This window comes from Embiotoca jacksoni, unplaced genomic scaffold (assembly GCF_022577435.1).
Source record: "Embiotoca jacksoni isolate LCO1_2020_lvr unplaced genomic scaffold, fEmbJac1.0.p SCAF_14, whole genome shotgun sequence".
Lineage (NCBI taxonomy): Eukaryota > Metazoa > Chordata > Actinopteri > Embiotocidae > Embiotoca > Embiotoca jacksoni.
Window position 1 is genome coordinate 13,492,808 of NW_027185274.1, and position 26,522 is coordinate 13,519,329.

The window sequence follows — 26,522 nt, forward strand, 5'->3', positions numbered from 1 at the left end:
AAACATGTTTGATAATGCTGTGTCAGTATTTTCTTTCTAGAAAAACTACCAAGCATTTCCTGATTTTAGTCTGCAATGAGATGATTTGCCTCTTTTCTTTGTGATATTAAATGTAATGTTTTGGGGTTTTGGAATGTTGGCTATACAAAACATGCAATTTTAAGACATTACGACAACAGTTTTGGTATTTTCTGACATTTCGATCAACATCGAAATTCATCAAGAAAATACTCGGTAGATTTATGAACGATGAAAATAATCATTAGTCGAAGCCTTAATCTATTTTGGTGAATTTATTTTGGCATGATCAATTCTAGTCTAATACCTTAGTAGAGTTGTTTTAAATGTAAAAATAAGAAAGCCCTTCCAAACCACAGGTCTTAAAACAATAGACAAATAAACTGATGTCTGTCTAACAAGGTGAAGACACACAAAGATGTTTTTGCAACAATACAAACTTCAGTGGCAAAACACTGAAACCAACGCTGCTACTCATACATAGTTTCAAATCATCAAACGCTTATTTTACTGTGTTTAACATTTATTCGGCACCGGCGCAAATCAAAGCAATCAACTTAATGCTAGATCATCGTGTTTCCAGTCAAATACCTCAGTCAGATTATGTCATGAAGTTTGCCAACACTGTCTGAGCCTGCGTGTGCGTCAACACAGCACACAGGCCTCCATTTAGCCAGTGGTGTCTGCCTTTGTTGCTGAGTGGAGAGGAGGTCGACCCTGCCCACCAAATGACAGGTGTGAGGCTCTGGGAGTTGTCTCAGGTTGGAGACAGCTCTATAATTCACACTGGACAAGACTTTTAAGAACAGACATGAATAATGGCTTTTAAGTGCACCAGGAAACTGCTACGCGTGTGTACCCGGCAAACAGCAGCACAATATAAATGCAAGAATTTTAAATATACTCTCTGTGTAATACGGAGAAGAATCAGCTAAATATACACATTGACATTTATAATCAGACATTTCAGCCACGTTTCCCCCCTGTTGCATCACAGTCCACAAACCAAATGAATTACCTCAACCTCTGACATCCCCATATATCAATGTTACTGTGCGGTCAACAGACAAAATGAGATATAGCGACGCAACTCTGCTCACTTTATGAGAGGTCTGTGTTGTGGTTATGAAATTATAGTTTAACTCTGAGGAGCTAATAGGATTTGAAGATTAGCGACGACACCAACGATAGCTTGTATTAATCATGTGACCATTTGCAATCAGGCCACCCTGTTCAGGCTTAAACCACTTAATCATGTTAATTAATAAAACAACCCTCTCTTAATAGGATAACGCCAAATTTATCATTCATTTGATGAATTATGTAGAAGAGCTGGAATTGTTTAGGAAAATATTTTTATTGTTGTGACTGTTCATTTTCATAGTTATCTAAATAGCAGCAATTGTTGTGGGTTTGGAAAAAAGTAGATGTTAAAGGATGAGTATTTTTCAGTCCATATAACTACTAGGGCCAAAACACACACACACACACACACACACACACACACACACACACACACACACACACACACACACACACACACACACACACACACACACACACACACAAACGCACACATGCCAGTTTGTGTTCAGACGTCCATGTAACCCTCTGTGTGAGCTGATATTGATCTTTCTTTAAAGCGCCCTGGTAATAAATTCCACCCCTCCTCAAACACAGTCAGATAGGAGCACAAAACTGGCTTAAAACCACTAATTACATCATTGCTGAAAGGAAATCATTGATCAACGGCATTATGGGAAATTAAACTGCCCCCCAAAACTGGATCAAAGTGAATGAAGTGGCTTAGTGGGGTTTCACTGGGGCTCTGCAGGATTATCACCTCTGGACACACACACACGCACACGCATCATTATAGTGATACAGTAGCGTGTTACAGGACTTATGACGCACACACGATTTTTTTTTTTTCAGCCTTTGGTTGTCTGCTGACTTTGGGTAACTTGAGCCTCATCAGCCAATGCTAATCCATTCAAACACTTAACCCTCGTGTTGTCCTTGGGTCAAAATGACCCGCAGCTGTGTTCAACCAAGTTCTATTTTATTTTCATATTTTTTGGGATCATTGGTGACAAGGAGGCTGTGGGTGTTTCTTTAAAGAATGATGACCAATGATCCCCAAAAAATATAAAAAAAATATAGAAATAAAATAGAACTTGGTTTGAACACAGCTGCGGGTCATTTTGACCCAAGGACAACACGAGGGTTAAAGCCCTAACTTTGTATGTTTCACATGCTCGAATATATAGCAATTATTTCAACAAAATGCTCTACACAAAAATAACTGCTTCATAAAGAAGGCCCGGCCTCGTGTGAGGAGGCCTCATGTCCCAGACCTTTGGTGAGGGTCCGCTGGGGGAATGAATAAAAGAAAGGGGCCCCTGCTGGTTCTTCTGGCCATCTATTGGTGCCCCGAGACCAAAGTAATCTGTTTCTCCCGTCCCACCAGCCTCACCACTGGCCCCTTAGGGCTCCCGGCCTGCTGCTAGGGGAACCCTTCAAGTGTAATTAACAGTTCCCAAGCTGCAACAAACGTACGAAAAAACAATTGTGGCGCTTTTCACAGCATTGATCATGTTTACACATCCTGCAATTTTTCACATATTAACTCAATTAAGACAATTAAGTGACTCTGTTTTTTTTTTTGGTTTTTTAAAAAAATTATATTAAAGGATGTTTGAATCATGAGTAAACAAGGATGTTGTGATGTAATGTTGCTGTGAATCTCAAATCAACAGCTTTTAGGCACTAGGGGACGATTTGGAGACGCTCTCACATCGGACCGTGTCTTCATACGACGGTCTGACAGTAGTGGCCTCTGAGCAACTTAACTGGAGCAATCAGGGGATAAGTTACTTGCTAAATGTGGATAATAGCTCACACTTGCAGAAAGCCTCTCCTCAAAGATATTCACACGGTCGCACTTGAACACATAAAATTTGGAGGAATTATTTGAGCAAACAATGAAAGTCCTTTATACGTCCTCACCTCCTCACACCTGGCCAATAGAAACTATTAGGACATGAAGACAACTTTATGACCTATATTTGGAAGGACACATTGGTTTTCACTGCAAAACATAGAGAAACACTTAAACACAATCACCAGTCCAAAAAAAAACAACCAGCCTGCAAGTTCAGCGGTCCCTGCAGCTCCACCACTTGTTTCTGAAAGCTGTGTCTTGGTGAGAAGCCCTCTTACACACAGCAAGCAGCCACTTAGTACAAAGTTAGCTACATCAACTCCACTTGTACTTACATTGTGCCCCAATCTACTTACACTCGCAAATCCAGGGCTTACATTACACTGAAATGAGCGGTGGATATTGGCAGAATGGGCTTACACAGGCATTGTTTTAACTGGGCTTTTCTCAGAGAATTTTCTGGCCTAGTGTTGGATAAAGAAAATATTGAGGACAGAAATAAAGTAGTTGTTGGCCACGGTCTTCAGGAGTTCAGGGGATTCAGGGGGTGTTAAGATGATTTGGAGGCCTTTTCTCCTATCAGATCATCTAAAATGTGAGTGATTACACCGGTAATCAGCTGCAAGCCCACACTGGCACAGGCTGCATTTAAGAGATAAAGGGCGAGAGACAGAGTTAAGAATGGAGAGAGAGTCAGAGAATGAGAGACCTGAGAGAGACACAACAGAACGAAGGAGGAGAGGAAGAAGAAGGTGGCAGATTACTTCCCAATATTATCACATGCCAGGATGGCCATTCTCCCTCTCCTTCAGCTTTTCTCGCTCTCTCTCTTACACTCTTTGCTATTCACAGATTCATTTGTGCTTGGCCAAACAAATAGCTGACACTGCCTCATCAAAGCTGTGGATTGGCAGCCCGAGCCAAGTGGGGCTGTTGACAAGCGAGGGTAGTGAAAGCAGCGGAGGAGAGGAAAGAGCACGACAGAAAGAGAGACAACAGAAATCCCTGCTGTAATTCCCCGAGCTGTAATCCACTGGGTTTAATGGTGTATGTGTGTGTGGGGATTATACATTTATTATCAGTGCTCATCCCTTCTCTCTTACTGGTGCGTGTGTGTGTGTGCGCATGCATGCGTGTGCGTGTGTGTGTGTGTGTGTGTGTGTGTGTGTGTGTGTGTGTGTGTGTGTGAGTGAGGAGAAAAGCCATCTTGTATAGAAGGCCCAACAATGCCGGCAGAGGGATTTAATCCCTCGCTCTCTATCATATAACCACATATCTTGGCCAATTCAGAATAACAACTAGCCTATTCACTGCGGCTGATCCTGCCGATTAGCCCTGATCTGGAGACAACCCCCAACACGCACACGCACATGCACACACGCGCGCGCGCACACACACACACACACACACACACACACACACACACACACACACACACACACACACACACACACACACACACACACCTCGACCACTTGTCAAACATATTGTACATTTTGTTAGAATTGCGGATCCCCTTGCTACTGTGCGCTCATCAGTCCATCACGACTCATCTGTTCCTCACTGTTAGTAACCCGGTTCCAGCAGGAGTAATCAAGACTACCATAAGCTTGTGTAAGTCCACAACCTCTATCAACTCAAGGTCAAAGGTCCTACCTGGGTTTGTAGAAATCTGGCAGGTTTTAGCGCAGAATGGCAATTTGAAGGTTTGTCACTTAGAAACAAGATTACACATTTAATTCACCGCTGCAGCGCAACTAATCTCAGAGATTGTATATAGATCACACACGTCCTCCCTCTCTCTCGGTCACACACACACACACACACACACACACACACACACACACACACACACACACACACACACACACACACACACACACTAGGTGAAGGAGACACAGTAAACCAGAGGTTAAGAGTATTGGTGCTTGCAGCACAAAGACAAAGAGTTTTTCTGCAGACAACGATGACAGGCGATTCCAGCCAGGTGAAGCCACATCTGCAGATTTACAAGGCACATACACACACATACAAGTCTGTGTGTCAAGAGGGAACGTTGTCAATAAACAAATCTTAACTTATAATAAGGATGCATCAAAAACTGACCTTTGACCAACTATGGTTAAAAAACAGTGATCTGAGGTTACAGGTCTGCTAAAACAAACACATCAGTCCACTACTATGCCAGAAGAAGTCCTCCCTTCATTAAGAGTACAATGCAATTTTTGGTTTAAACGAATGACTCAGGAAGGTGTTGATTCAACTATCCGGTCATTTAGGAGGCTGCTGTTTGGAGTGCTGTTGAACTGTATTGTTCTGTATTATATTTAGTCTACTTTTATTGAATTCAATAGAGTGATCAAAACAATAGAAACTATTGCGGTTTGCATTAGTAAAACCAACATTTATCTCCAAAACAAATCTCTCCAAACCCCTGAATCAGATGCTTCTGGGCAGAAGGCCTTTTAACACCGAAAACTTACAGGCACTGAATCATTTACATGCAACTTTAAAATTTGGACTACAGAAGGCAGAAGTCCAGTAGAATATTACTGAAAAGTAATACAGACACAGTTAATGCCTAAATCAACACACCTCCACCAAGCAGCCCTTTGTATATTGTTAATCATACGGCTGCTTTGACCTATTTACATCTTTTGATTAAAGACTGGAAGCTCATTCCACAGAGAAATCCACACAGCCCTTATTCAGCAATTTACAGAGCGATTTTACTGTCACAGAGCCAGCAAGGAACAAGACTGAAGGAAATTGGTGATTAGCTCGGGCCTGCTTCACTCAGTAAAGACTCAGCCAATCACAAGAGAGGGTCACTGATATCAATGCACCTCGAAGACAGCATAACTTAAATCATAGTGAAAAACAGTTTTAGGCCTTGATTAAAGTAATTTAATAAATGACTCCATGGATTTTGTTTGGACCTAAACGTTAACCGGAACAAACCAATGCGTATTTGCTTCAAGTTGAACTCCCCTGCTTGTCATTAGAAACATTACTCAGAACGGGTTGAACCCAAAGCAGTTCAATATGAGCATCCCGAGCCGTTGTGACCTTTCAGGTATGCGGCTGTCACTAAAACCACTAGTGGAGTTTGAATCTGGCCTCTCGATGGCTAAAACATGTCCATAAAGCTGCACATCAAGATGGCTTTGCTGTGAGTATGAACAGAGCTGATCGCATCAATCTCTGCGCTGGAGCCCGCCGCCTGGATTGGCTTCGACTTCGTCCACTGGCTCGAAAAAGACATGAATCAAACTGAGCGAGACAGATTAGCCTTTGGTAACAAGGGATAATTTCAAGACATCAGAAAAACTGGCTTTCACCATCAGCAGATACAGGCCCGCGCATCTTTCTTTCAAAGCTAACACGCACTAATTCATGGCCCACAGACACTCGCACACATGTACATACACTGAACATGTGTCCTGCAGATGTAGTAGCTATGAAAAAGACCCTGTTCTCTGTGTGTACAGTAGAGAGAGAGAAAAAGAGTTTAAGATTAACATGCAGAGACAAGAAATACCTGAAGAACGCAAATATATGAGGGGAAGAAAGAAGGGAAATTAAATGAACATTAATTCTCCCACAGCAATTCCCTCTTCTCGGCACCAGGAGATGAAAGAGGAGCAATGTACTTTCTGATATTTATTTCTCCCTAAACACATGGCTGGAGCTCTGGTCTGGTTGACGAGGGCCTCAGTTGGGAGGATACGGGCACCCAGGGGCCCCATATTGCCTGTTTTACTAATTAGGCCGAAATATGCAAGATTGAGCCAATGGGGGATTAATTAACTGTTTATTTCTCTTCACTCCTCTACTGGAAACACCAGATTTGTGCTGAAGGATACAGAGGAAGAGAGGAAGAAAGTTTTGGGTGTGGCATCTTGGACAAATGAGCAATTTAGATGGGTGTAAATGTGTGTGCATGCGTGTGTGTGGCCTATTGTAAATAATGTGGCAGCGCTGCCTTTTTAAATGAGTGTGGGTGGATGTCTCTGTCATCAGCCGCACAGAGGAGAGCGGTGCTCGTTGTTATGTCTGAGTGGCTTGCATATGCAATGCAAAGCCTACAAGACCAAAGCATGGCGGGGCAGCAAGTGGAGACCAGAGGAGGAGCAGTAGACTGGTAGAAAAAAAGGAAGGTGCGATGATGGAAGGAGTAGATTGGAAAAAAAAAAAAAAAAAAAAAAAAATGGGGTGGACAGAGAGGGAGGAAGAGGACAAGTGGATGTATGTGCAGGGAAATAGCGAATACATGACTAAAGACTCAGAGGAGAAAACCTGAGAAATGCAGATGATTAAAAAGGAAAGACAGAGGCTTGTATAAGGAAAGAAGAGAGAAACAATAAGCTGAGTGTGTGCAAATTGGGACGGAGTAACATCGCAATCTGTACAAAATTAGAAGTCCATTAGAAGTTTAAAACAACTCATGACTTCCATCTGTTCCTGAGGCCTGGAACGTGAGATTGGAGACGACAGGTGTCTAAATGTTTATCAGCTGTGCTGCGTTTATTCCTGTGTCTCCGAGTTAGAAGGAAAAATGACCTGCACTAATCTAATTCAAACTAACATTCACTTTGAAAGGTTGCTGGTGTGGCAGGAATACAACACTAGCTGTTCAAACCATTGGAGTCAGTACAGTATGTGCCTTGGCATGCAGAATTAACTCTTCAGCCCCGTGAGAATAAACAAATGGAAGCCCGTGCATGCAGAAAAGCTCATGCAGAAATCTTACAAAAGGAGTTCTTAATACGTAGCAAACAATTAGTCAGGGTGTCAAAAATATGCTGAATTAATTCCAGATTTGAAATTAGTTAATGAGTTAAAGTCGTCACAATAACCAGGTATTCCAGTTTGTATTGGCTGGTAGCATTCAACTGTATTTCCAAAGCCAGAAACAAGAAAGAGGACGCGAGTGTGGCTGATGCTACCAAAGCTCTGGAGTCAGGTGGGTCAGACTCACTGCCTTCAGATGCCGTTGCGTTTACCGTGCCCATGAGAAAGGTCTCTTGAACACCCATTTCCGGTAGGACGACTGACTACGGATTCTTTTGCAATTAAGACCGTACGTATTTGGACAGTTTAGGTTTTAGTTTTCATTATTAAGACTCGGTAATTCAGCACATTCAGTTTGAAATATAATATAATATAATATAATATAATATAATATAATACATATTAAAGTGCCAAGTCTCAGCTGTGATTTGAGTTTACGTCAATACTGGAAGAACCGTGTGTGACACTTTATAGTCCTTTCAACAAATTGAAATAAGAGGCTACTGAAATGTTTTTCTGGGCAGGTGTCAGTCACTTCCACATTAATTTGGGCAAAAAAGAGCGTACATGTGGCTCACAGTTAAGTGAGTGTTGCCATTTAGATTGAGATACAGTTATCTGTCTGTATGAGGAGCAAAGAGGTCACTGTACTAGTGAAGATAATAAAGAGGCTCAAAAAAGCAGACGTCGACAACAGAGATATTGAAGGTGGTTAATTTGCAAATAAATCAGTGAAGTGTGCAGAGAAAAACTAATAAACAACCTGCTGGATTGACATGTCGGAGCACAAGATGACCAGGAGATAATTTTGCATCGGGGAGGCACTGATCCGACTGTTACAGTACTGATGCCTTAGCTGAGACAGATCTGATCTAATTCATAAGCTGCACGGCCCGCTGTGTGGAAGAGACTCGGATCAAATATATTATGCAGCGTCAGGCTTCCTATGAGCACAAAGACACTTGGATGTAAATATTGAATTGAAGCGAATAGATCTGCTCGATTACCACATATCCTGTCCAGCTGTTGGAGTCAATAACCAACCGATATTCGCTTTCAGTGTTGGATTGGCGCCGTCCTAATTTGCATGGCGTGGACAAATCCCTTCACGAATGCACAGCAAATCAGGAATACTCTCGAGGATGTAGGCGTACATTTTTATTTGTTTTCTTATATCATCTCAGTAGTTGAAGCTCGTCAACATTGTTACAATGTTGGCATATTAAAAAAAAAAAGAAGAGCACTTACAGATTGACTTTACGTAACAACTGATTTAACAGTATTTAAAATGACAGTCGTAGCCTGTGTACTTCAAGATATAGTCACCTATAAGTAATTTAGTATTGCACAAGTTTTCCTCCTATTATAAAAACTAAACAGAAATATGGTAATCATCTTAAACAGCTGGTAAACACTGTGAATAGATATATATATTAAAAAAGTGACAGTCGCACTTTTCTTCTCTTTAGCTGTTTATCTTTATATGGTAAACTCAGTAACTGAAGGAGCGACATGTGATATGAAGCCTCACGGGGGAGTTTAACGAAGCCTAAATGTAAATAAAAATAACAGACTTGTGTTAATTAAATATAGAAAAGATCAACTAATGTTGAAGTTAAGCTTGACATCATTAAACTCATTCAGAGTCAGGATTTAAACATTAATGTCCAAAACAATTTCTCAAGTCCATGAGATCATGTCAACATATTTGATCAGTGTCTGCTGTAAGACATCAGCCTGCGCCATGAAAGCACGTCATACTCTTCATGTGTCTGCCATTGACCCCTACCTTTTCCTAACCTGTAAATCAGCCCCATTCCCTGATCCAACTCCACCTCCACATTTCACCCCCTGGGGGAAGCTACCGCTCGCTGTCGAGGTATTTCACACAGATTTGTTGCCAATTTGTTGCTTTCCAGCGGAAAAGTAAATGCAATAATGAGGGGGGGGGGGGGAATTCATTAAACATGTGTATGAAATACTTTTCAAGAGCAAGAGGAAGATGCATGGGGATGTTCATAATCATGCCTCCGTCTGCTCAGCCTGCAATGGCACAAAACATTTAATCTGGGATGAACACTTTGTTGCTTTCTCTCCGTCTTTGGACCCTCTCTCTCTCTCTCTCCCCCCCCCCCCTCTCTCTCTCTCTCTCTGAGCACCCCCTTCCCCTCCCTCTCCCTCCCGTTACTCTCTATCTTCCTTTCTCTCTCTCAAGATCTTTCTCTGTGACTGCCAGAAACCACAATCATAAAATTATTAAAATGCTGTTTGGCTGCCATTAATCAATGGTGGTGATAAATCCTCGCGTGGGATGTGACAGAGCATTAGTCACATACCTCTTGGCCTCAAAGACAGAGAGTAATGAGCCACGAGCCGGACGGGGTCAATCATAAACTCATCAAATGCGTCATTTAATTTCTTCATTTAGACAAACACAATTTGTTTATGGGAAAGATATCAGGTGTTGTGGAATGAGAAACGGCGCTGAAACGCTGGTACATTAATCAGGGCTTGATTACACGCGACTCTGCGGTTGTTTATCCTAATTTCATTCATTTCCATCAACAAAGCAAACACAGACGAACACAGCCATTAGTGATGGTTGGGGATGGCACAATTACAGCTTCGTATTAAATAAAGTGATGATGAATGGTCCAATACAAACTAAAACAAAGGGGTTTTTATTACTTCAATTCCATCGCAGCCTTGCCTTCCTGTGTGTGTCTGTGAAGCCTCGCCGGTGTGAAGGGAGGTAAGAAGCTGTTTCAACTTTACAACTAGAGGAGGACATATTGATGAGAGAAAAAGAAAAAAAAAAAAATAGAAAAAAAGAAAAACTCCTTTGAAACGACAGTTGGTTATATATGATAGCAAAAGACAGCCTTGCACATTAAAACTTCTGTTCGTTACATTCCTAATTGAAATCAGTGGGTGAGCTTGTTATAGAAGCAGCTAAACTCGTGACACTAACACGCATATAATCTATTTACCTACATACACACAACCACCAGTATAGCGTCCCCACCCTCCCACCCCTCCCACCCCCCATCCCCCATCTGAATCTGATAAAAGATGAAAAAACTAACAGCAAAGTCAGATATTTTCCTTGATCATGTCTGGCTCCAAGAACCAAACCAGCGTGTTTGCAACATGATGATGCAGTCCAGCACGCAGGCTACACGGGGCGTCCATCTTTTTCTCCATAACACCACCCAACACTGCCATAGAGCCGTTAAATGAATGTGTAATTGTAAAATGTGACACTCATTTACACATGACTGCAGTCCAAAAAGATGTACATTCTGGAAAATGTACATCCACTTCCTTTGCCTGCAACCACCAAAGCACAACTTGTCATGTTGACACTTTAGTTTCTTCACAGACTCTATAAATGAGTCTTTATTAGTGATCTTCAGAGGAGCTGGTAGGCAGGTTCTGTGATGTGATGTTTCCACAGGGCCAGGCTAGCTCGTTCCCCTTCTGCTAAGCGAAGCTACCTGGCAGCTAGCTAACGGAGAGATACGAGCGTGGCATTAAATCCTCTCCTCATGTTGGGTATTTATGGTGGGAACATCCATAAATTACTCTCACACAAACATTCATGCATCAGAGCTACCACACAAAGGCAATGACCTGCTCAGTCTGGGGTTTAGTATTTTGTTTGAAGACATTTTGACATGTTTCAGAAGAAATTAAACCTTCAATCTATCTGAAGATGTGTCACCTTATACCGACTAGTGTTGAATCAAACATCCCTCTGTTATTCACACGAACCACTGCATGCAGTCACAGGTGTCATGGTCACATCATTCATTGCATTTTTGTGGATTTACATCTTGACATTCCCTGTGACTCAATTATGCAGGGATGCAGCACAACAACTGAACACGCACATTACGACACACACAGCACACATTAAGACACATAATTGATCTGGACTTGATCTTCAATGAAAAAAAATATATCTAAACTTGGAGGTTATCATGTAAAAGAATACATCGAATATTATATTTGGAGTCTAATCAAAGAAACATCAACCGAGCCGTGGTGTTGTCATCGTCCTTAAACGTTCTTCAACAAATCAATCCAATGGCCTCAAGAGCGATCAGAGGAATCCAGTGGGACGACTGTTCAAAGGCCAAGGCTGCTGCAGCCTCCCATCCTCGTCCATCTGCAACAGCACAGCTGAACATTCATCTGTCCATTTTCTATACCTGCTGATTCGTTTTCAGGGTCACAGGGGAGGGGGGCTCGGCCCAGCGTGCACTGGGCAGAAGGCAGGGGAACAATCCCGGACAAGCTGCCAGTATATCACAGTCAAACATTCACACATTCACACCTGTGAGCATTTGGAATTTCAAACTCAGCTCACCTGCGTGTGGTCAGTTTCAGGGTTGCGATGTGAAACCAGAGCACAACGAGGCACAGATAGAAAGGTAGTATCAACTGACTGGAGATGGCCGATTTAAAACCACACTAATAAACTGTATGAAATTTCTCCATTTAACCAATTCGGCCACTTCTGAAACTAACTGGCTACACTGGTGACAATTCACGTATGACACACACACACCCCCCCCCCCCCCCCCCACCAAAAAAAAAGGGGGGGGCAAATACTTATAGAAGCATGGATGGTGTATTTTATATAGTAATTAATTTAGCTTCTATGTTGAGATCAGTTTTCTCTTTGACATGAAGGAGTCTGTTTCTGTTGAGTTTGGTGCATCAGATCTATTTGGGTGGGTTAAGTACTTTTCAGGACACACATGGAGCCATGTTGGAGAGCTGTCTCTTTCTGCATAAATTCACTGAGGCTAACAATCATGATTAACAACTATGACCACAGTAATGGGCAAAATGTGATCGCATTTCTGGCATAATTGTACAGCCCCGGCCTTAACATGAAGAATAGTGTGTCAGAGGGTAGAAATTATTCCAAATCATGACAGCAGAAATGCACAGGTCAACACTTTGCTGCAATCCATTTGTGTCTGATCCAGGGCCAGTTGGACAGCTACATCCATTAAACCCTTGTAGAAATATTTACAAACACACAAACAGAGGAGATGGTCCAATACTAAAAACCAGATGATATCAAAGGACAACTTGCTAAAAGATTCATATCTCTTCCCTCGATGCCCGAGGAATAAAAATCTTCTCCAGCAAGACCGTTCACATGGTGAGAACTCAATAATACTTGTTATACACTGTCTTTATTCTTTCCTTCTCATCTTTCACTCACTCTGCATTCTTTGCATTCAACTTCCCTCTCCACCCCGTTCCAAAAAAATCCCAGTGTGCCTGCCAGCGGTCCAAGGTAATTAAATTACTTAGCAAAGTTTACTTAACAGTAAATGGTTAGCAAAATTTAAGGTGATTGTAAATTTGCTTTCATTCCACTTCAGAGGCCCGCCTGTTTAAGGCTGGTCTGCAAATAATTAGCACATACATTTGCATCAAAATCATTTAAACCATATGTTGCAAAATTATGGAAAGCAGCAAATTAAAAATATTTTTTTTTCTGTTATGGAAATGTCTACATGTTGAGAGGAGAGAGAGAGAAGCAGCGAGAGAGGGAGGTAGGAAGGGAGGAGGGAAAGATATCACCATGTGTCTCCAAACACCAACAACAAGGAGGAGAGAAAAAGGAAGGAGGAGGAAGGAGGGCGCAAAAATGATTCCGTTTGGATGTGAACACAGTCATAATGGTCTTTTTCAAGAGCTCACCAGATGCTGTTTGAAATCTCCCCACAGAAGAAAAACAAAGCTCTCTCAATCTCTCCCTCTCCGTCTCTTTCCCACACACAAACACTGAATCAGAGAATTCCCTCTAAGTGGCTCTGCTGAGTGCAGTATATATTGTTCCCAAAGGCAAGGCAAGGAAAGTCGTACACTAATTTGACAAACACATTTGACAACCTAGACCTTCCATATTTAATAGAATATATTGTAGAAAAATGACAGCTATTACTGAAATAAGAATAAACGAAAAAACATATGAAAATTTGGAATCTAATGATCAAATAAAAGCAGGACCCCACAGGGACATTAACAAATGTCTTGTTTTTTCCAACACTCTAAATCCAAAAATATTAAACTTGTAAAGATATAAATTTAAGTAAAGCAGCAAATACTCATTTTAGAAGCTAAAATCAGAGCGTGTTTGACCAAAACGATTATTCAATTATAAAAATAATTGACAATTAATTTCCTTAATCAGTTAGGGCTGCTATTAACAGTTATTTGCTTTAATCACAAGTTGATTTTCTTGATAAAATGTTTGGCCATAAAATGTCAGAAAGTAAAAAAAAAAAAAATGTTCATCAGGATTTCCAAATCTGACAACTGACTTTGTCAAATTTCTCATTTTGTCTGACCGGCAGTCAAAAACTCAAATATATTTTGTTTAAAATCATAGAAAGAAACCGAAAACCAGCCAGTAGAAGTTAGATTCAGGATACTATGGGGAATTTGTGCTTCAAGATTGACTTGCACAAATGATCAAAATAGTTGCTGGGGAATTTTTCTACTGATCAAATAATCAATTGGTGCAGCTCGAATGCCTTTTTTTTTTTTTTTATCTTATATATTTTTTTATTGAAGTTCTATTACTACAATAGATTGTCAATACTAGAGAACACAGAACAAGGTGAACCCACAAGCCACATTGTGAACGTATAAGAAGTGCACAAGCAAACAGAGAAAAAAAAAATATGACAAAACAGGAAAACAAGCTTACCCCTGCTGATTCCCTACTAGCCCTCTGATAAAAAAAAAAAGTAAGAGTCATAATTCAAGTTGATAAGGGCTTATTGCAAAGAAGAAATGAAGCAGGGCCAAAAGTTCTTAACAATAGGCTTCAAAGGAAATGTGATTTTTCTTTCAAGGAACAGGGCTCTTGTCATTTAGCCAGCGTTGTGTGCTCCAGTGTTTTCCAGTGTTGTAGCACAATTTGAGTGAAGCTCTAATTTTTCTGTTACGTGTATAGAAGTGTCCCTGTAACATGCGCTGCAGGTAAAGCCCTGAAGGGTGGGGAGATATAACAACCTTACTACATCAAAGAGAAAAGCAGGCCGCAGCAGGACTTGTGTTTATTATACCCATAAAACAAACCAAAAATCAATTGTACATAATAAACCTCCGATCCGTGCAGTCCTCAGGTCACTCAGTCCTCGCTGCCACTGACAGGCACCAAGGAACGGAGACTGATTTCTTATTGGAAAGAAATATATATACTTGTAGGTGCAGAGGACCATTGGAAACAAATCCTTTCTTTAAATCCACATGCACCTTTAAAGCACAAACAGACTTCTTTTGAGAGGGTCAGAGCAACAGCTTGAGGCGATGGGCTCTTACTATGAGGTACGGCTCTCTAACTAAGCTCGACAAATTCTTCCATCCATCCATCCCTCTCGTGGAGGTCAGTCCGTCTGCCACCACTGTCAGTCTGCTGCTAAGTGAGCGTCAGGGGCTGTTTGTTAAAATCTTATTCAGGTGCTTGGGTCTTGAGGAAGAGGAGGCCCCGCGCTCTCTCTCTCTCTCTCTCTCTCTCTCTCCGTCTGTCTCATTTTCTCTGAGAGACATAATTACAACTGTTGACTTGAACAGAGGTAATCACACATAAATCCAACTGATCGATGGTTACAGAGACTAGATTACAGGACACCAGTGCCATTATCCTCCCAAAGGACAACGGGAGACACATTCCTGCACAGATGCAAAAGGGGATTTCTGCTGTGGTTGTTGTAATTGTTTGGTATATTTGAATATGGGGAAAGCTATGTTGTTATCTTTCTAGGCTTTAGGTTTGGATATCTCACACAAAAAGGAAACCAAAGTTGTGTATCAAACCACAATCTCTGCAATGCTCCTAACCTGGAAGCATCTCTGCTGAGAGGTTGTCAAGTTGAGGCTTTCAAAAGTGGTTTTAAAAAGTTCTGCAGGGTAAACATGAGAAAATCTTGTTTACGGACCAGTCCGTTTTAATCATTATACAACGCGAGTGACGATTAGCTGCTGTTTCTGTTGGCTCTAATCTTTGACCGGACCTTTATTGTTCAATCAGAAAATCTAAATTCAGCTGTAGTTATGTTGAAAGTCAAAGCAGTATATTTAAAAACTCCAATCACTCGTGTCCATCAGGCTCAGAAATCAGTGGTCACAGTAAAGTGTCGTGCTGCTCCCGTTACAATAACACATTTAGTGAGAGACACAGAACACGTATTTAGTAAATATTACTGGGTCATGTCCCTTTGTTTTTACACGGAAAATCCCCTTTGAAACGAAGGTCACCACTGACTGGTGTTTGTGATAATCACCCGAGTCGTGTCATACCAAAACACAGCGCCACAAGTGCCGTGACAGCAACGGGAGGAAGATGAATAATGTCTGATAACTATAATTCACCTCCTGACAAATCCTGTGCTGCATTCCAGTGATGGACGCTAAATCTGAGATGACGATAAAAGCAGAGGAAAAAATGGAAGTTGTTATAAAGAAGAAGAAGAAAAAAAAAAAAAACATGCACTCAGAGGAATAACGACTTGGGCCATGTAAAGAAGGAGGTCTTGTCTAGGTCTCCCCGTCCCCGTCACCTCTTATCCACACAGAACAAAAGGGCGGCAGCCTCCTAAATGTGGCGCATTAGCCCTTTAGTTCCAGAGGGGGTAAGGTGACACCCTCCATGTATGTGGTCTGTTCAGCACACATCTGTCGGGGCCTGAGGGGGTGGGTTGCGGTGGAGGGAGAGATAGCGGGAAGTAGACGCACAAGGAAAACGTAGGACAGAAGCAGGACGCTCCAGGGAAAGTGTGCGTGTGCGTGCGTGCGTGTGTGTGTGTGTGCGTGCGTGCGTGCGTGCAGCGACAGAGAAGCCTAACACCCTGTATTTACTGTGAAAGAATTAGTGCTATCGCATGATGCTGCCAAGCTTGGCTGATCACGCTTGCACTTTGTTTTTTCAAGTCTGTCAGTCGATATAAACAGACAGGAAAACATATAAACACAAACAAGAGAGACAAACAGACTTTTTTTTTTTTCCATCACATACCTTTAGAAAAGGCAGAGAAATGTCTGTCAATCTTTTAAAAAGTCAAAATGTCAGGAAGAGTAAAACTGGGTGCTTTGTTGGGAAAGTGCCGTGTGACACATCAAGCAACTGCAACATCAGTGGTTCAATTGTGGCACATTTTTCTGACTCATCTTTAAACTGCCAGAAAAATAATTAAGGAAATTAAGGTGAATAAAGGATTCAAAGGGACATTCACTGATATTTATGTTGAATTTCATATTTCGTTTTTTTCTTAACTTAAGAAGTGTCTTTTTTTACCTGTTTTACACCAATATTGGTTTTAAAGTGTATCGTTGCAATATCTGTAACACAAATTGATATATCGGTAGCAAGCTACAGAATGAATATTATGATGAGAACTTACACTACAATTTCACTTAATGTTAAATTAGAGTGCATGTTATACTTTTGCAGGAATATTCAAACAATTTTAATGAAAAGTGAGAGAGACACAAACAAGGGCAAATGTAAGCGGTGTTTTATAACCTCATAACAACAAAATCCAACCAGATGAAATTATAATGCAAATTAGTTGTTTACTGCACCACTCATTCAAATGATCAAGCAGTATGTTAGGAGGGATTTAATCCAATATGCCTCTTGATTTGAAGGTTGGGGACTCCGAGGCCGGATTAAAAGGACGTCTTTTGGGGTCTTTCTTAGACCTTCAGCACTATAAAAAAAAAAAAAAAACTTGCAGAGTCAACACTGCAGTTTCAATTGTGTAACTTAAGTTATAAACCAAACTCCCCTGAGTCATTAAACATTATTCAATTCAGAATTGAGAAGAGTTTCCTTCCTACCAACTCCAGCCAGGTGTCAAACCAACAGAAGTTAATGCAGAGCAGTGATGCCCTTCCAAGTTCAAGCCTCTGATGAGATCTTAAGGATTGTTTGTTTTGCTGCTGTCAAAGGTTCAAATAGGGAGAAGAAGGAGGTTTTGATGACCCTTGGCCCTCAGGTCCTAAGTGGGTGTTCTGCAAACACTCCCTATTGACATGTGGATAAGGGGAGGCCCGCTGCCGTGCACAGTGCTTATGCTCATTTGAGTGGAAATGGACACTGCTATGAAAAGAGCAAAGAACCAAGCAAGTGCCTGAAAAGAAAAGTGTACAATACATATGTAAGGGTTGTCGTAGTGTGTGTGTATGTGTGTGTGTGTGTGTGTGTGTGTGTGTGTGTGTGTGTGTGTGTGTGTGTGTGTGTGTGTGTGTGTGTGTGTGTGTGTGTGTGTGTGTGTGTGTGTGTGTGTGCATGGAAGTGTGTTTGAGTGAAAGAAAGTATTTTCTCTTGAGATTTTAAAAACAAGAAGAGTGAGTATCTGGTAACTGAGTATCCAGAATGTCAAGGTGAATGCAGGCATTGAAAATGCACCGCAAGGATAATGAGAAAGTGTACGAGTGACGAACAGTTGCAGACCATGTGTAGAGAGAAGAGACTGAGGGAGCCACATACTGTTGTAAATGTAAGGAATGACTTCTTAAATACTGTATTTTGTATAAAAGACACAGAAAACTGTTCTCTTTTAACTGTGATTTTTTTTTGTTACCATATTTGATAAACAAACATTTTGATTTCCACTTAAACGTATGAAGGTAATAAAGCGTTTTTTTTTTTTTTGTTTTTTTTTATTACTATAAAAGAGAATTAAGGAGAATTAATTAATCTATATAAAAATGAAATTGTGAAAATTACCTTCTTATTGATGAAATTAATAAGTGAGTTTGTCTTGGAAATATGGGGTGTGCTGTGTGTGTTTGATATGTAGGCCAAGCAGGAAGTGACCCATAAACATATCCATCCAGCTCTTTCATTGGGGGCCAGTGTTGCCCTCCTCATCCCACCCCACACACCCACACACACACACACACACCCACACCCACACACACACACTCTCTCTCTCTCTCTCTCTCTCTCTCTCTCTCTCTCTCTCTCTCAAAGCCCCCAGTGAGCACTAAGCAGGCCAGCGGGCCAGCCGAGGGGGCTCATTACAGGTCCACAGAGCCCCCCAACACAAAGGCCTGAGCCGCTTTAGCCATGGGATGATCTGCTCTCTACTGACTAGAGCGAGTCCATAGACGGACAAAAGGAGGGAGGGGAGGGGATGGGAGAGAAAGAGGTGGAAGAGAGAAAGGGAGAGGAGAGGAGAGGAGAGCCGCGGGCTTTAAGGATGTCAGGAGACCCCGAGAGAGAAAGCCTGGCGGGCGCTCAGAGAGGAGCGGAGGCGAGGAGGAGGAGGAGGAGGAGGAGGAGGAGGCTTAAGCTCCACGGCTACGTCAGGACATTAACATTCACACAACCTCCCAACATCTGCTGCTTCCTTCTCGCCCTCCATCCCTATCTCCCTCTGCCCCGCTACCAACACTGGAACAAAGACAGTAGGACAGAGGGTGAGCGACAGATAGACGGAGAGGGACAAGAGACATAAAAATGGAGAGAGGAAGAAGAGATGTGAGCCAGCCGAATTTTGAAAATTTGGCAGCAGGAGACTTAACAGCTGCAGGTTCAGACGACTTAAGAAATAAAAAGAAAGATATCCCTAATATTTTTAATTATACAAACATGTTGTAAATTACAGAGGGCACATAAATGATAACTCTGGAAACTAAAGGAAAACCAGGCTGAAATAAAATGATAAACCAGTCCAAATATAAACTTCCTTATCAAGTTCAAATCTGTATTTTACTGTAGGTCTTTGTGGGTGACATGATAATGAGCACCTGAAGGCCTGATGCAGGTCAGCCTGAGCTCTATGGAGAAGACAGTCTTTGACTGAGCTATAAACCTGTTCTTCTGGAAGCCTCCAGGAAGAAGAGGAAAACCAGAGACATGTCCAGTGCATTAAACCCGCTCTTTTAGTCCTGCGTCTGGCCCTGGGCCGGCATCTGCACCAGTCTGGTCCAATGCACTCGGAGCCACATGCTCAGTTTTATGATGCTTCACCACCATTAGTACAACATTAGCCGTGAGGTGGCAGGGCAGGGAGTGTGCAGTGTCTGACATACATAAGACTATTAGAGCAACGGAAAACTTGACAGGAAAACAGAAATCCAAAAAACAATCTTCACATATAAACTAAGTTAAGTCAATTTAAAGTTTGATGAAGGATGTAAAATGTATCTCACAAAGTTAAAAGCTGTGAAATCACATCAAGGGATGGCAGTGTTGTTCTGTGGCCTACGGTAAGGCAGAACAAGTCTTAAGTGAGGTAAGTATGTGGCTGGCGGGTGCTTTATAGATGATGTATAGATGCCTGGTTCTTTCATATATTTCCTGTGGTGAAATTAGAGCCCTGTTCTGAAGTGCTGTGTGTGTGTGTGTGTGTGTGTGTGTGTGTGTGTGTGTGTGTGTGTGTGTGTGTGTGTGTGCGCGCGCGTGCGTGCGTGCGTGCGTGCACGCGTGTGTGTGTGTGTGTGTGTGTGTGCGTATGGGTGTGTGCATGCATGACTGTAAACATGAAGACATCTTTCTCCACAGTCAATCTCTGCCTGTCACATCTGGCTCGCAACTCTACCCCTCGAATACACACTGGAATATATACACTGTGTGCATGGTGACATCTATGACTTATGTACTGGGAGGAGTGTTTGAAATTAAGCTGCGGTGAATATGGGCCCAGAAGCACTCACAGCCGAGAGTGTGAGTGTACGCATTTGTCTGTGTGTGAGTTAGTGGTAATGTGTGGCGGGAGGGGTGCTGTGAGTCGGTGTGGGAAAACAACCATGAGACCCATCCAGGTCCACAGTGGAGTGGACATACATGAGACTGTGGCTCATTCCTAAAATATTAAGTGCTACAAAGTAAAAAAAAAACAAGGTCTTCATTTTTTTTTTATATTGTATTCACCAAAATCCAATATCATTTTACATTATAACATTTGAACGGACTGGGGCAAATATTTTCATTATAACATTGTTCACATTGTGTGGTCTACAGTCCTGTCCTGTTTAATAGACAGTCAGTGGTGACCTGAATAAAAGACCAATAAAGAACATAAATGAATAAACACAAAGTGTAAATAGGTGATGTCACAAGGGCATATTTATAAATGAAAGTAGTAGACCGACCCAACGTCATGGCTGAAAAGGTATACTGACAGAGAAGATCCATCTCTGTGTACAGGAGCACCGTGAGGCTGCACTACACTGTTCAAAGGTTTATGCCTAAATGACTGAGCGACCACAACTGGCAAGTGTCTGAGCACGACAACCGTTCTGAACCACGCTGTGACAAACAGAGAAATGTTATTATTATCTGCTTACCTGCAGCCTGCAGGACCATATGCATTCGAACTTTAGCCTGCTCTGCTGGAGTCTGCAGAAGCGGGACACACAAAACAGGAAATTAGACAACCTAATATTTTAATTGGAGTGTGTTTTTCTTCCTGGCCTGAGGTCAGAGGCAGCTACAGAGTAGCTGCTAGTGTGTTGCTCGAGGGCATGTTTAGCAGAGCAGACACTTGTTGGCACAAAGGCTTTTCAAATTGTTCTCTAAAAGGATGATCTACCCGTTCACTTTGCCACCCTGCTGCCTGAGATGTCACAAAGCACAGCTCGTGACAGGACAGACAGCCGGCACACTTACACAACTTCAACTATGTAATGCAGCTCTGAAACAGCTGTGTCCCTTAGGCTAAAATATATTTTACCCATGATCATCTTTAACCGCAACCATTAGAGCGAATGTTCCCATTAAATGTCCTCATAAAGCACCATGGGACAACTTCACCGAGCTACAAGTCTTGTCGTCTGTAAAAGCCCTGCTCGTAAAAAAAACAAAAAAAAACAAAAAAACAGAAAGCAACATCTCTGACACACCAGGGAGAATCAATGAGGAAGAGATGAAGAGAAATTTAGAGACAAAGAAAGAGAGCGAGAGAAGGGAGAAGGGAAGAGAGGAAAATAAAGCTGCTGTAACAAGTCTTCGGAGAGTTGGATAAGAGGGCACAGAGAGCACATTTTACAAAGATCACAGCCAAAGACTCAACATATCCCCCTTTCTGTGTGTGTGTGTGTGTGTGTGTGTGTGTGTGTGTGTGTGTGTGTGTGTGTGTGTGTGTGTGTGTGTGTGTGTGTGTGTGTGTGTGTGTGTGTGTGTGTGTGTGTGTGTGTGTGTGTGTGTGTGTGCATCAGAAACATTTAGCTGGCATGAACGGAGGAGGGCCCTGTGCTTTGACAGCTGTATTGGGAGACACAGCCCTCTTTCCTGACATGCCCTCAAAAGGGCCTTCCTGTAATTCCAATATCACTGCTATTAGATTTGAGGGTCTTAATTGTCAAGGAAGACTGATGGCTACGACAAAGCACGGAGCTATAAAAGGCGAGCGCGCCGCAGATTGCTCTCGGAGGTTTCTTTTTTTTTTTTGGCGCTGCCGTGGCAAAGCGGCCCTCGTTACCATGCAGCGGCGGAGACGGTGTGTAGGATTAGAGAGAAATTAAATGCTAATGGGGATGGGATCTGAATCCGCTGCCTGGGAGCATCATTTAGACGACAGGGCCGGGGCGTCGCTGACAGGCAGCGCTTCCTCCCTTCACCGCCGCCTCCTCCACCACCACAGACAGCCCAGCTCTTCCTCCATCTCTTGACTCCCCACCCCACGCACAGCAGAAAATCTGATTTATCAAACTGTAAACTTGTCACTTTGTAAAAACGTCACTTTTCGGTGGCAGTCGGGGAAATATAATGACCCCCTTTAATGTAGTGATGTCAGGGTGCTGTATCCTAGATGGAAGGCACATCAAGGCAGACTGAGGCACACTTAATGCAACATGGATGTGTGTGTGTGTGTGTGTGTGTGTGTGTGTGTGTGTGTGTGTGTGTGTGTGTGCGTGTGCGTGCCTGCATGTATGTGTGCATCCCCGGTAGCAGGTGACATAGTGGATCACTCTCACAGGGACTGGTACTGCTCGACAGGCGAAATTACCAATCGCTTTTGTGCCGGAGAAGAGGAAGAACACTTGAGGCGCAGGCACGCACAAACACACGCACAAACACACACACACACACACACACACACACACACACACACACACACACACACACACACACACACACACACACACACACACACACACACACACACACACACACACACACACACTTTCCATTCACCTTCATAAAGATTAGGCCATAATTCAGTAATTTTTTTCCCCCCCCCGCTTTTTGGTATCTTTGCATTTATAGTAACAGTTTTACAGCAAAAGGAGGAATTACATGCCACAAAATAAAAAGTGCTGCGCGGGATTCGAACCGGTGTAATGGTACATGGCTAAGCCTGCTAAATAATTACAATGACACAAACATCAGTCTTGGTACGAGCAGTCACTTAAAGCAATAACACATCACGGCTTAACTATCCTGATCATTGTGTGCTCTGCAATCATCTTAGTTACAGTTTATTACAACGCCTACTCAGTAATTACATTAGCATTTGTTTACATTGGCCTTGAGGCATGTGAGTCCATGGATCCTAAATGCACACACATATACACACACACTAACACACACTGACACAATCAAGCTTCCTCAAGGGGTAATAAAACACTGAATCACACGACTGCTGCTGCTTTTCTGTCTGTCAGGGTCACCAAACTCACAAGCAACTTGCTTTTCTGATTTACCAATGAAGCCAAAGCAACTATTTACCAACAACAACAACGACGATTGGATTGTGGCCATAGGTTTGGAAGTTTTAGCAGCGAGCATAAAAGCCATTTTCTTCTGCTCAGTGTGATGCTGTGTTAAATTGCCCTTTAAATGAATGCAGAGGGGGCTCACAGGATAACAGGCTAATTAATATCAAATTATCATCACAAATAATGTAAAATATACTCAGAAGTCAGCTCACAAATAGGAAACCACAACGCACACACAAGTACACGCGGGACATTTAATGTCTTTACTTCCCAACAAACTGTCTATTTTTCACTTTAATTCACACATGCATGCCTGCTCCCTCTGTGTGTAATTCATTAGTAAACAATAAAAAGGCGTTAATTGTGCTCCCCAGAGGCAGATCGGTGTTCCCCCCACTGGGAGAGAGGCACCCGCTGCATCTGAAGTGGCTTTTCCCCTCAATTAGAAATGGGCCTATCCAACATACACAAACAAACATGAGACACCAGGACTGTGTGTGTGTGTGCGTGTGTGTGTGTGTGTGTGTGTGTGTGTGTGTGTGTGTGTGTGTGTGTGTGTGTGTGTGTGTGTGTGTGTTACTGTGACTTGGAAATGAGCAGTGCTTTCCTTGCAGAAGCTTTAGATTATCACACTGTGAGGAAAGGGGTGAAACAGACCGAACGGGACAAAAGATAAGAGAGGGAGAAAAGTTGATTTTGTTTTGTTCAAAGAGGGATGGTGTGAAGAAGAGGAAAGGCAAGAAAAAATGTAAAAGATAATGAATACAGACGCAGAAGACCAGATGGGATCAGAGACTGCTGTCAAAAGAGAAGGTTTAGAAATGTAGTGACTTTTACTTTTTAATGGTGTCTTGTTAGAGCTCATCATACAGTAAATGGGCTTCTCTTAAATACTGCAGCGCTGTTCACCTGCGAACAGAACCGAGTGCTTCACAATCCCACTGATCCCCCCCACCCCCTCCACACACACACACACACACACACACACACACACACACACACACACACACACACACACACACACACACACACACACACACACACACACACACACACACACACACACACACACACACACACACACACACACACAGCGATAGTAGCTGCACTGCTGCACAAGGAGCTGGCCTGCTCTTATGGAGCAATTAATTGACCAACTCCACTAAATGACTCACAGCAGTCTTAAAGGCGCGAGTCTTTTCCAAAAGAACTACTTCACATGACGTGTCATCAAACCACTTGAGATGCTGAAGTGTTTATAGCTGTTCCAAACGGTACGGTGAGAAGTCAGGTGTCACGGAAAGCGAACGCTCGTTTAAATGTTGGGATAACAGGACACACTATCTGACAATTAATCCGGGAAGGAATTCACTGAGTTTGCACTCGGTTACATGCATGAAAAGTGACATAGTTTTGTAAAAACATCAAACAGAGCCCAATAAAGAAGTTGAAATTGTGCCTACTTTCCTTTCCTCCAATCACACAGTACATCCCACAGGATGTTTAGTTGGAGCATGTCGCCTCAGGCTGGAGATACAGTTGCTTTAAACTGTGCTGTCGTGTGAGCATGATGGCTGCCTCACGTATCCTGCATCCGTTTTGAGCGTTGTTTGATCGCGGCCTCAGAGTATAATGCAACGCATCCGCAAGATGCAACATACACATGACTAGTTAGGGCAGTGTAGGGGTAAGTACTGTTGGAGTGATACAGTCAGGCACCTGCAAAACTAAAAGGAAGCCAGTCCAACACTGTCTGTGCACAGCGGGAACCCGGAGAGGGAATGCAGCCAATGGCGTGTTTTGTCCACCTGTGATCTCAGAATCAGCAAAACGACTTTGCTGACCACCTCGATTGTCCCCCTGTTTATCGTTTACATCAGGCATATTCAGATGTTCTAATTATGTCCTCGTCTCTCAGCTGTGCCTTTTAGCGGAGTCCTTCAGCAACACGCAGAGTACAGAGGCAAGTATGAGAGCAATAATGCTGACAACACAAACACTGGTCAGCGTGAATGCATGGTTCAAAAGCAAGTGTTTCTCTACCTAAGTGTTGTCCCTTGGTGGCCTATCTGTCGATATGTCTTGATAAAAGCAGCCCGATCTGAATGTTGCAAGTATGACTGAACCAGTCATGCATGTACTGAACAGGTATTAGTATCAACAACGCATGCATTGCATTTTTTTTTTTTTCTCTCACTCTCTCTCCCCCGAGATGTAAAAGCAACACCCTTTTAAAAAACATCCTCCGTTTCAAGTAGCAGTCACAAAACAATATACTATTATTGGGCTATTCTTGTCAGCAGTGACGCCCGCACCCGCTTGACTCAGGCCAACGTTTGCCCTGAATGTGCCAGGAAGTCCAGTCTGCTCTCAGCGAGGCCTCCAGCTTGTTCGCTTACCTCAACGCAGCGACGACAGACACGCTGAGACACGCTGAGCTGAGCTAAGTGCCCACTGTCTGTCCCATTAGTCAAAAATAAACACGTCCCATTAGAAAAATAAATTACCCTCACTCTGCTTCGTAAAAACAATGCTGCCCTGTGTGTAATGGGGTACTGCGTGCAGGAAATGTCATCTATTTGTAGTCATACTCTGGTTCAAGAGACTATCATTATTATTATTATTGGGCCTGAGGCCGACCAGACAAAGCAAAGTATTGTGGGTCAGGTGATGACTACGTGCCTGTTAGAGCAGGCAGAGAAGCAGAGCAAAGGTCACACAGGCTATCTCCGGTCAGATGGTCAGACTACTGTCTCAGTAAGTGATTCATCTCCTCTATCAGACCACACAGTAAGAAGAGTTTGTTTATGAAAAAACAGCATCATCTCCTTCACAATCTGTCCAGACTTTCATTTTTACGCAGACCAATTCTGTCCATCAATGACAACCACGTTCAGTACATGTCAGTCTACTGGCTCAAGTGGGAAATTAACAAAACCTGAGAAAGTGAGGAAGGGAGCAAGTGGAGAGTGTGAAGAGTGAAGCATTGCTGGCTATCCTGATGATTAGTTGATCTCTTGAATCAGCAGACACAATAAGCCTCCATCTCGCAGGCAGCTGC

The 26,522-nt window shown here is 42.5% G+C and overlaps 1 protein-coding gene across 1 annotated transcript in view; it reads right to left on the minus strand.

The window, feature by feature from the left end:
* rsrc1 (arginine/serine-rich coiled-coil 1) overlaps positions 1–26,522 on the minus strand; it is a 116,504-nt gene that overhangs the window by 37,327 nt on the left and 52,655 nt on the right. Inside the window, exon 6 of the mRNA XM_069148093.1 lies at positions 21,089–21,140. Coding sequence (XP_069004194.1) covers positions 21,089–21,140 — 52 coding nt within the window. The remainder of the gene's footprint in view (positions 1–21,088; positions 21,141–26,522) is intronic.